Source organism: Silene latifolia, chromosome 7 (assembly GCF_048544455.1).
Source record: "Silene latifolia isolate original U9 population chromosome 7, ASM4854445v1, whole genome shotgun sequence".
Lineage (NCBI taxonomy): Eukaryota > Viridiplantae > Streptophyta > Magnoliopsida > Caryophyllales > Caryophyllaceae > Silene > Silene latifolia.
The window spans coordinates 9,116,632-9,127,956 of NC_133532.1; the positions used below are offsets into that span (position 1 = coordinate 9,116,632).

The following is an 11,325-nucleotide window of genomic DNA, read 5'->3' on the forward strand; positions in this document are numbered from 1 at the left end:
TCCATAACAATAAAGTCAACTGGAATGAAATACTTCTCTACTCTAACGGGAACATCCTCTAAGACACCCATAGGTTTCTTTAAAGATCTGTCGGCCATTTGCAAGGTCATATTAGTGATACGGAGTTGACCCATATTTAACTTTTTACATATTGAATACGACATGACATTAACACTAGCCCCTAAATCACAAAGGGCTCTATCAATAGCTATACTACCAATATGACAAGGAATAGAAAAACTCCCTGGATCCTTAAGTTTTGGCGGTGAGTTAGCTTGCAATACGGCTGCGCACTCCTGAGTAAATGCTATTGTCTCCACTTCATCAAAAGACCGCTTCTTTGATAAGATTTCTCTTAAAAATTTAGCATACGCCGGCACTTGAGTTACCAATTCAGTAAATGGCACTGTCACTTGCAGATTTTTCACTACCTCCATAAACCTTCCAAACTGTTGCTCAGGTTTGGATTTCTGCAATCTTTGAGGGAAAGGTAGTTGAATTTTAATTGGCTCAGCTTCTTTTGCTTTAGAATCAACTTTTGAAACACTGTCATCGACCAGGGAGGTTCCTCGATCGAGCCCTGATGACACTCGATCGAGTACTGAAGTTCCTCGATCGAGCCTGATGCTACTCGATCGAGGAACCTTGACATATTCGTTGTTTTGATTTTTCTCGCTTTTATTCTCAGCTCGTGTTTCAACTTCGTCAACTTCTTTTTCATCATCACTTAGCTCCAAATTTCCTAATCCCTTAGGATGCATGTAGAGAACCTCATCTTCATTAATGGGTATGTCCGGACCTTGATAGGTAGTACCGCTTCTTAAAGAAATAGCATTTACATGCTCATGCGCTTGTTTACTTTGAGGGCGAAGACCAGACTGTTTTGATGGATTTTGAGCCGTCGTTTGAGCAACTTGAGTATCCGACATCTTATTATGAGCCATAAGTTTGGAGATTTGAGCCGTTTGCTTTTGTTGCATCATCAAAGTTTGATGTAAGAGAGCTTTTAACTCCGACACTTCATTACTTGGAGCTTGAGGAGGAGGTTGAATTTATTGAAAACCTCCTTGATTTTTCCGAAAAAAGCTTCCTTTTGGTGGGTTACCATGATTAGGAGGAATAACATAAGTATTTTGTTGAGGAGCTTGAGCATAGGCATTCTGACTCCTTTCTGGGAAGAAGTTAGAATATGGAGTACCTTGTTTGAAAGATTGGAAGGCATGAACTTACTCAATAGTACTCATACACTTAGCCGCAATGTGGCCATCTATCCCGCATCTTTCGCGGAACACTTCTTGTTGAACCTTGTGAACCATCTCTTGCTTACTCAAGGACTGGGTAGTCTTCAATTCGGCTATTTGAGTAAGAATAGTCTCCAACTGTTCTGCGACCGCACTATCTGAGCCACTTCCTCTCTTACTTCCTCTGGGGTTACCATACTCAGCTGTGTGAGTAGCTATCTAATTAATTATCTTCCAAGCATTACCGTCAGTAGTATTATCTTGGAATCTCCCATTAGAAGCTGAATAAAGTAAGGCTCTATGATCATCATACAACCCGTTGTAAAACTCGTTGCAAAGGAGCCAAATCTCAAATCCATGGTGAGGGACGGACCACACTAGTCTTTTGAACCATATCCAAGCTTCATTAAAATTCTCAGTAGGACCCTGTTTAAAACTTGTAATTTGACTTCTAAGAGAATTGGTTTTCTGTGGTGGAAAATATCTCTTGTAGAATGCAAGAGCCAATGAAGTCCAGTTGGTAATTGCGTCGGTCTCCATATCCAAGTCCCTTAACCACTCAGCTACATCATCTTTCAAAGAAAAAGGAAAGAGAGTTTGTTTCACCTGATCTTGAGTTACTCCAGCTGTTAAAGGGATAGAGCAACAATAAGTGACAAACTTCTCCATATGCCTTGCAGGGTCCTCTCCAGCTTTTCCTCCAAATAAATTCCTCTCAACTAGGCTTATGTAGGAAGGCTTGATCTCAAAAGTCCCTTTATCAGTAGTAGGGAGCTTGAAGCCTTTTGGAATGGAAGCAACCGTAGGTTCGGAGTGACCTGCTAATGTAGGCATCTTTCGTGTTGTAGAAGTCACAGCTGCAGAAATAAGAGTGTCATCTTCAAAGGACGAATCTTCTGCAAAAGTATACCGCTCGTAGTCAAGTGTATTCAAGTCTTCCACTTGACTTACTTCTCTTTGAAATTTTCATCGGTAGCGAAAAGTCTTTTCTGGCTCGGGATCAAAAGGTATAATCTGTAACCTGTTAGACCTTGGAATACACGAAAACAACAAGAAAAGATAAAACTGCCTCAAGGAACTAAAGTTCCTAGAAACAAAAGACAAAAATAAACAGAAACAAACAGAACAATTGTTGCTTCCCCGGCAACGGCGCCAAATTTGATAAGGCTATTTCAGTCGTTTGCCTTTGTCAAAATAAATCCTATACTACTACTAACAGTATAGCTAGTGGTAAGTCAGGGTCGAATCCACAGGGAGGCGGTGTGTGTGTGTGTGTGTGGGGGGGGGGTGGCGCCCGCACGACGTTTGAAAATTTCAAAATTTTTAGTTAAAATTTTCGAGATCTCCATATAATATTACCCTTTCACCTTGCTGACTTAAAATCCTGGCTCCGCCACTGGTACTACTGGGACGTAGAAAAAAAAATAAGAACTTGCTTTTGAGCCATTATACCAACAATCCCCCACTATTGATTAAAAGACTCCGAAAAAAAAGAAAATGTTATGGGTAAAGAAACATTTTCGATTTGAATTGAGACTTAGTGAAGTGAGGCAACAAACTGCTCTTTAATGAGTGAATTTCACTTGAACTTGGTAAATTTGAGTTGAGAGAAGGAAAAATTACAAATAACCACCACGTATTTACGCTTTTTTACAAATTACCACCTTGTATTTGCGTTTTTACAAATAACCCCCAGACTTTCACGTATACTCCCCAATCACCACCGTATTTTAATCCCGAGCATCGTTTTTCTTATTTTTCGCCTCGTTAAATTACGACTTGCTTATATTGCCCAAATTACCCTCCAGTACTACAACACTAATTACACACAAATACATTTTGTTTTGTTTCCTCCAAATTCAAGAACCCTAATTAAATCCCCAAATTCCTTATCTCTTCCCCAATTCTTTCGACTATTGACAATTCATTCTCTCTCCCTAATCATTTAATCCCTCAATTCTTAACCCTAATTCATTATCTCTCCTTAAATTATATTCATAAATAGATTAAATGCAAGTGCCTCCAAATATACAAGCTACAGAAATCTAAGAGGAACATCATACCGTGAACGATGTCAAACAATAGATTCCCAATATATACTCCAGAATTCACTATGCCACTGATTTAATTGATTTTCCCTCTCAAAAAAAAAGTTGATGATAAAATGGGAAAATGTAAGGTGTGTTCATTCATTTCAACAAATACAGTCAAAACAAATTATACTCTAAATAACTCAAACGTGTTTCGCAGGCTTGTATACTTTAGGGAAAAAGAGAATGAATTACGGTTAGGGGTTGAGAGAGTGAATGATTTAAGGAGAGATAATGAGTTTTCAATAATTGATTGAATTGAGGAAGATTTAAGGAATTTGGGATTTTAGGGTTCTTGAATTTCGAGGAACAAAACAAAATGTATATGTGTGTAATTAGTGTTGTAGTACTGGAGGGTAATTTGGGCAATATGAGCAAGTCGTCATTTAACGAGACGGAAAATAAGAAAAAAATGCTCGAGTTTAAAATACGGTGGTAATTGGGGAGTATACGTGAAAGTCTGGGGGTTATTTGTAAAAACGCAAATACAAGGTGGTAATTTTGTAAAAAGGCGCAAACACGTGATGGTTATTTGTAATTTTTCCTTGAGAGAACCCATAAACACATACCATGCCTGGAAAAATGTGCAACCTCTGTGATACGTCACAACATTATAAGGCCATGCGTGGTCTAATGGATGCTTTAGAGAGCCTGCCCATGTCTCTCTTAGATGGTGGCCAATTATCACACCCATGTAGGTGACTCGCCGATGTGTCACTAGATATAACATCTTGTCATTAAGGACTCATTGTCCATCCACCATAATAGTTAAATCCATCAAGCGCGTCTCAACAGCACCTCTAAAAATGGATATGGATTTCTTCATATAATCCATCAAGTAATTTTCAACAGCACCACCTATACTAATCATTAAACAGTACTGAGCCTCGTAGAAATGGGATGTATATTGCACACCAAAATAATTGGTATATGTCATACTCTCTTGATTATTCTCTTATTTAACGACTTTAAGTCTCATCCCCTCGACGAATCAATGACAACATTCCTTGGTAACTCATTAGCGAAAGGGTTTGCCGAGTTTCTTTATGACCTCACATAGAAATCACCCCATTTTGTAGGAGTTATTTCACCATACCACGTCTGTTGCGAATGTGTTTACACAAAAACTCCGGAGAGACGGTCTCTCAATAGCATTACTAAGAGATCTCTCACATAATGGGGTGGGTGACCCATTGATTTTTTTTCCCTATTATGTCTCCCACTAAATTAGTGGGAGACGGTCTCTCATAAGACCTACTGGGATTAATTGACTCAATCCTCCTATATACTAGAGAATAAAACCTCTTTAAAGTTTTCCCTCCAAAATGCTTTGAGCTTATATATGGAAACAACTTAATTTTCATTTATTAAACTTATTTTCCATTTAAAATAATTTTTTCATCATTAAACTTAAAAAATATATTATTTTAACAAAAATAAAACAAAATTAGTATAAAACTATAATCTATACACATAAACTGTATCTCCTATAACTAACTTCGTGACGAAAAAACAATTTATTAAAATAATTTGAGGTAGTTAAAATATTGTCATAAAAAATACACTTCATGGTATTACTCAATTCTCTTAATTAATTTTAAGATTAATTATTTTTTTATAAAAATACATGACATATAAATCTAAAATCTATAGATAATACAGTAAAAAATAAAAGGCCTATATTTAGCGTGAATTTGCGCGGGATATGAGTAACCAAAATAGTACCCGAAACCTGATTCAATCCGAATCGAGAACAGAAATGGAATCAAATTCAATAATAACCGAATAATACCCGAACCTGAATAAATCTGGACTGATAAGAACTAAACTGATTGGCCTGAATTAAAAATATTTGTTTTCTCATTAATACACTCATATTATAGATATTTTTCATTAATTCTTTATTTATTAGTGGTATTGTGACTTATTGCATTCTAATTGAAAGTATAAGGTACATTTAAGCTAATTTTTGCACAGTGAATTTTAAGAAAATTATGACGTGAATCTCAATGAACTGAAATTGACCCGATTCAAACCGTACCGACTCAAAATAACACAAACCGATTAAAGTTGCTAACCGAAATATACCCGATCGAGACCGAACCGAAACTAAGTCTAAGGTAAACCTGATTTAAATCGAACCGATTTAACTCCGTCGGAAACCAAACTAAATGATCCATTTACCAGATCTAAAATATATTATATATACAAATAAAAGTATTTTTAACCCGTTTCTCACTTAAATCGAATACATTCGTCGAAAGAGAGACTTACCGAACGAAAATAAACCATGGCTCTAGAAAAGTCGTAAAGCTATTAAGTATTAACCGCCTAGAATACAACCGTGAACGCGATAAAGCAGGTACACAAAAGAGTAAAGTGAAAAGACGAAAATGTCCTTAGTTCCGGTCACCGTGAACGACGGTCCAATAATCGCAGAAGTGGAAATGGGAGCGGACACATCAGCAACCACCGTACGCGCCACCGTCGTTCAAGCTTCTACCGTCTTCTATGACACTCCCGCCACTCTCGGTACTCTCTCCCTTTATTAATTACTCTCCATCTCCGTCATTTGTTTACCTTTGATTAAAATAGCATTTGCAATTAATATAAAAGGTAAACAAATGACTGAGACGAAAGTATTCATTTCATGATCATTTTATTCAGTTTATCTGCTCATTTGTGCGGTTAGCGTTATTAATTGTTGTTGATATTAGTTTAATTTGCGTTATTGTGATTGTTGTTTATAATTATTGATAGGAAAAATGCGACTTTTTGTGTAAGACGGTTTTATACTAACACGGACCAACTCGAATATGACTTAGAAAAAGGCAAAATCTTGTGTAAGGCCGTTTTACGCTAATTTAGTGGAAAGTCGTTTTACCACGCCGGAGCAACATGGAATTAAGTGTGTGTTTGGCCTAGTTTGTAAAAGTATTTTTGGACTCAAAAACACTTTTTGGCCAAACATACCGTTTTCTAAAAGTTAAACAAAAATTCTCAAAAGCTAAAAATCCTTATTTTTGCTCATACAAATAGAAGTAGCTATTTGTTGTTTCTGTTTTGAAAAACACTTTTGAAAAATTAAGCTTGAAAAAAAAAAAACTCATTTTTTAGAATGGAGGCCAAACATGCTATAAGAATTAGAACAGCTGAAACTTTCACATTTTTTGCTGGTAATTTTCATTATACTCGTCCCATTCGTCATTAAATAGCACAAAACAATGCAATTAAGAATTAGAACAGCTGAAACTTGTAGGAAGTAATTTGAAAAGCTGACTAGCGGTCTAGGAGGAGTGGGAAGCTGACTAGCGGAATCTGGATTGGTGTGAACGTAGCAATCTAAGCAGGATGAAGGAATGTTATAATTGAAAGTGATTGTCAAGTAGTTATTTATGCGCTTAATTGACGTGAAACCAGTCGTGGCAGCTATTTTGAACTTTTGAAGACATTCTAGAACGGTGTAGTTGTTTTGATGTTGTGTCTCTTGGTGATCTGTTATTCGATTATGTTATAGGGTAGCTCAGGAACTTGCTCTCACCTTAATCCGTAGGTAGTAGGTAGTAGGTAGATGAGGTTGGTTTTGCAATGTTCTGGATCAGGCTGTTCGGCTGTTTATGTTGATCCAGTTAATGAACTTATGATGTCAAAAAGCTGACTGCATTTGATTTTAGGTACCAATCTGTACAACAGTGATATAATACGGAGTACGTAGTATTTTTTGTTTTAAAGAATTATATTCGGTACTTCGTAATAATTAGTAAAAAATTGCATATAACAAGTGGTTTTTACAAATTTTTCCTTACTTTGATCCAATTTCTTTCTTTATTTTATTTTCAATTTCCGAATTGGAATATGATCTCATCAATTATGCAGACATCGATGATACATATTTGATGTCTAATTTTACTGGTTATCTCTCATAATTAACAGTCTGCGAGTGTGAATTGCTACATATAAAATGTAGAAATCAAGCTAGGTTAACCTCTAGTAATGGAGTCACAAATGCCATTGTCGAATGTGAGAGGATCTGCTAAGATATTTTAAGAGCAAATAACCATAGAGTATATAATAGAATTGTTTAACCTGTTGTCAGCTGTTACAAAGTGTTGTTAGTTACAACTAACTTCATGAATTTCGGTCTATAGTTACAGTTGCTGTTAAGACTAGCACCTACCTCATAACGTAGATAAACTCCGCCTATGCTCCTTAACACGGATGAGCTGTATCTCACTGTCTCGTAGCACAACTTGATCTCACCGATGTACTCAATATCCGAAGTTGTGCGTGTGGGTGGGTGGGTGGGGGGGCTTAGAAGCTCGAAGATTTTAGGGGGGAGGGGGGTGGTGGGGCATAGAAGCTCAAGGATTTTAGCTAAAAAAATCGTATTTATTTTTTTTGTCTCGTAGGAGGGCCGTTCCCTCATTGTGGGATGCTGTCCCATCACTTCCTCAACTTCTCTTCATCTCAATTTATGTTGTGCATTTGGCTTGACCAGCATTCCCGCACAATATCGCATTCTTCATATTAGTTGCGTGTAAATAATTCTCTGTTTTTTGTAATACTTGTTTAGAGATTTAATTACTCAGAGACTTTCACATGTCCTGATTTTATCTTCAATTTTAACCTTAGACAAGGCTGAGAGATTGTTAGCTGAAGCAGCTTCATATGGAGCTCAACTGGTTGTCTTTCCGGAAGCCTTTGTTGGTGGTTATCCACGTGGTTCAGATTTCGGGGTATCGATTGGTAACAGGACAGCTAAAGGAAAGGAAGAGTTTCGTAAATATCATGCATCTGCCATTGATGTGCCTGGTACGATTTGTAGCTTTTTGTCACGCTCTCTCCTGGTATATGCTCAATGACAGTTTGTTCGTAAATAACTTGTTGAACACTAATGTTTACAGTTTAAACACTCAGTGCTAACTGAAGTAATTTGCTTGGAATGATTTCATTAGATGCTTACACTGATGAATGAAACGAGCTTGTAGGCTATAGTAGACTTAGCGATCAACCAATCTGATTGTTTATTTCGGGTATGGATTGGGTATTTTCATGTACCAATCATTTAGGGTAGTGTGACATTTGAACTTGTTGAACACTAATGTTTACAGTTTAAACACTCCGTGATAACTGTACTAATATGCTTGGAATGATTTCATTAGATGCTTACACTGATGAATGAAAAGGGCTTGTAGGCTATAGTAGACTTAACGATCACCAATCCGATTGTTTGACTCATCGTATCATGTACATACAGTCGGGCCTGGTCAGCATCTCCAGGTCTAAGCTACAGAGGTAGTATGTGCCACTCATGCTAGCTACTGAAGCAGGCGTGATTCAGCTTTGTTGTCATTTTATATGTACATCAAAGATTTGATTGTGGAATTGATTCTCTTTTAGTTGCTCGATGCTTGTTCCAGTGGCTACAAATCTGCCATCCTTTTACGTTTTTCTTGAGGTTGAATTGCTCTTTCTTTGTGATTAATGTGAGTGCAGGTCCTGAAGTTGATCGTTTGGCTGCAATGGCTGGAAAGTACAAAGTCTATTTGGTGATGGGTGTAATAGAACGAGCTGGATATACATTGTACTGCACAGTTCTCTTCTTTGATTCTCAAGGTCGATACCTGGGTAAGCATCGTAAAGTGATGCCGACAGCTCTCGAGCGTATAATCTGGGGGTTTGGTGATGGTTCAACAATTCCAGTCTTTGAAACCCCACTTGGAAAAATTGGCGCTGCCATTTGTTGGGAAAACAAAATGCCGCTTCTGCGGATGGCGATGTATGCCAAAGGTTAGCTGCTCTAGAGTTTGTTTGATTTTATTATTTTCAACCTCCACAGACGTTATCATTTGAATCACTAAATTGGATGAACCTTAATAGAAGGCATCTTTTGGCTTGCTCATGTTGTATTCTGCCTTTTCTATTTATATGCAAGAGAAATTGCAGGGCATTATTTCTTCACCCATCCCTGCGTTAAGTCCCAAAATGGGCTTCTTTTAGTGTATGGTTTGATTTGATGATCAAAGATGTCCGAATAAATATCATGTAATGCAAATCAGCGTAGGATACTGAGATTCTCCTTAGTCCTCTATATTACTGTTTAACAAAATTTGAAATGTCCTCGAGATATTTGGAAGAACCTCTAATTGCCTTGTGATAGCAGTTGCCTGTCTCCCAGACCCCTCCCAGACCCCTGTGGCCCCACTCTGAATTTTAACCTTCAGATTCATGAAAGGGGCTAGGTGAAGTATATTTCGAAATCCCTAAACCTCAATTATTGTTCGTTCTCCATACGTAGGTCAGTCTTTGGGTCAGTCTTTATGATGTATCTCTCACAATGATGATCATATCTAACTGGTTTATGCCTTCAGGTGTTGAAATATATTGTGCTCCAACCGCCGACTCAAGGGAGGTCTGGCAGGCATCAATGACCCATATTGCTCTAGAGGGCGGATGCTTCGTTCTATCAGCCAATCAGTTCTGTCGAAGAAAAGACTATCCTCCACCTCCTGAGTATGTGTTTTCAGGAACAGAAGATGACCTTAATCCTGATTCTGTTGTATGTGCTGGTGGTAGTGCCATTATATCACCATCAGGTGTTATCCTAGCCGGTCCAAATTATGAAGGGGAAGCTCTTATCTCAGCCGATTTGGGTATGCTTAATTCTCTGTTGCTGTTGCATTTTCTAGGTTTTCCTGCATAAGTGTACGCTTGCACAAGTCACCTTACTGATGTCAATGATGTGATACATCATACATGCATGTTTCAGACATGTGCTAATCATGGTTACCGAATTCGCTATGAATACGTCCTTACTAATTCGCGATCCGCTCCTATAGAATGTGTGTTATATGTATTTTTAGTAAGCAACATGATAGAATTCGCTTTTAGCAATTCGCGATTCGCAGGGCACCCAGCGAATTCGGTAACCATGGTGCTAATAGTGGGAAATATAAAGATATCAGATTACATTCTCTAATAGATAATAGAATAAGGGGAGTCAGACGCATGCAACTTTATCCCTCCGTTATCACAGGGCGTCTGTTTTCAGAAGACCCATAATAAAAAATAAATTAAAAATTGCACTGGCATGAGTGCTCCTTCACGCAAAAATGCACAGCTGGTTTAATGAGCCACTTTGGTTTATTTGGCTCATTGGCTGTAATATTGAGTCTTTGACTTTGATGGATGAAAATATTTTTGTGAATTTTTGATAATAGATATGTCAGGTGAAGAAGGTTTAAAGAAGGTTTTGGCTGGTTCCTTACATACTTTTTTTTTTTTTGGCAGCTGGTTCCTTACATACTTGTATATGTCTGTTTGCCTTTTTTCTTTCCCTTTGTTTTCTTTGGAACAGGGAGGTGGGGGAGGGATAAGGCGGTTATAGACGAGTTGTGGGTCACAGTCCAGCCTCTTAATTTTTGCCTGACGTATTGTATTGGAGCTAATTTTTGCTTTGTGCTCGTCATTTCCTATTTAATGCTGTATTCATGTGTCTTGTTTGACTTAGGAACTAGCTAATAAGCTGATATCTATTCACTGAACGATCTGCAGATTTGGGAGACATAGCACGAGCAAAGTTCGACTTTGATGTTGTTGGCCACTATTCAAGGCCTGAGATTCTGAGCCTAACTGTTAAGGACCATCCGATCAGCCCTGTTACTTTCACTTCGGAGTCTGAAAAAGCAGAAAAATCTGAAGGTTCTCACCGATAGAGATGACTTCTCCTGCTGCATTCTGTATATGTAGAATACAATGCTATAACTCTATGACATCGTCCTTCAGTATGTAAATCAGCCTGCCTTTGGTAAATTTTCTTTGGTCCTATTGTAACTGTTGATTAAACAATGTTTGCATGTTATCTCACTTGAACTTTCGCTTCCTGTATCTCACACAATCCCATGGACACTGCTTAGTGTCTTAGTGATGTTAATTCCTTTTATCCAATACTTTCATCTTTCACTATGTAAATCTATCTGCGTGGATTAAATCTC

General features: G+C 37.7%; 1 protein-coding gene across 1 annotated transcript; it reads left to right on the forward strand.

Moving 5' to 3' along the window:
* Positions 1 to 5,562: 5,562 nt before the first annotated feature.
* LOC141591633 (bifunctional nitrilase/nitrile hydratase NIT4B) lies at positions 5,563 to 11,325 on the forward strand. The gene is made up of 5 exons (XM_074412034.1): positions 5,563 to 5,863; positions 7,964 to 8,143; positions 8,828 to 9,121; positions 9,703 to 9,984; positions 10,886 to 11,325. The coding sequence occupies exons 1-5, from the start codon at positions 5,725 to 5,727 to the stop codon at positions 11,044 to 11,046; spliced, it is 1,056 nt and encodes a 351-aa protein (XP_074268135.1). The 5' UTR covers positions 5,563 to 5,724; the 3' UTR covers positions 11,047 to 11,325.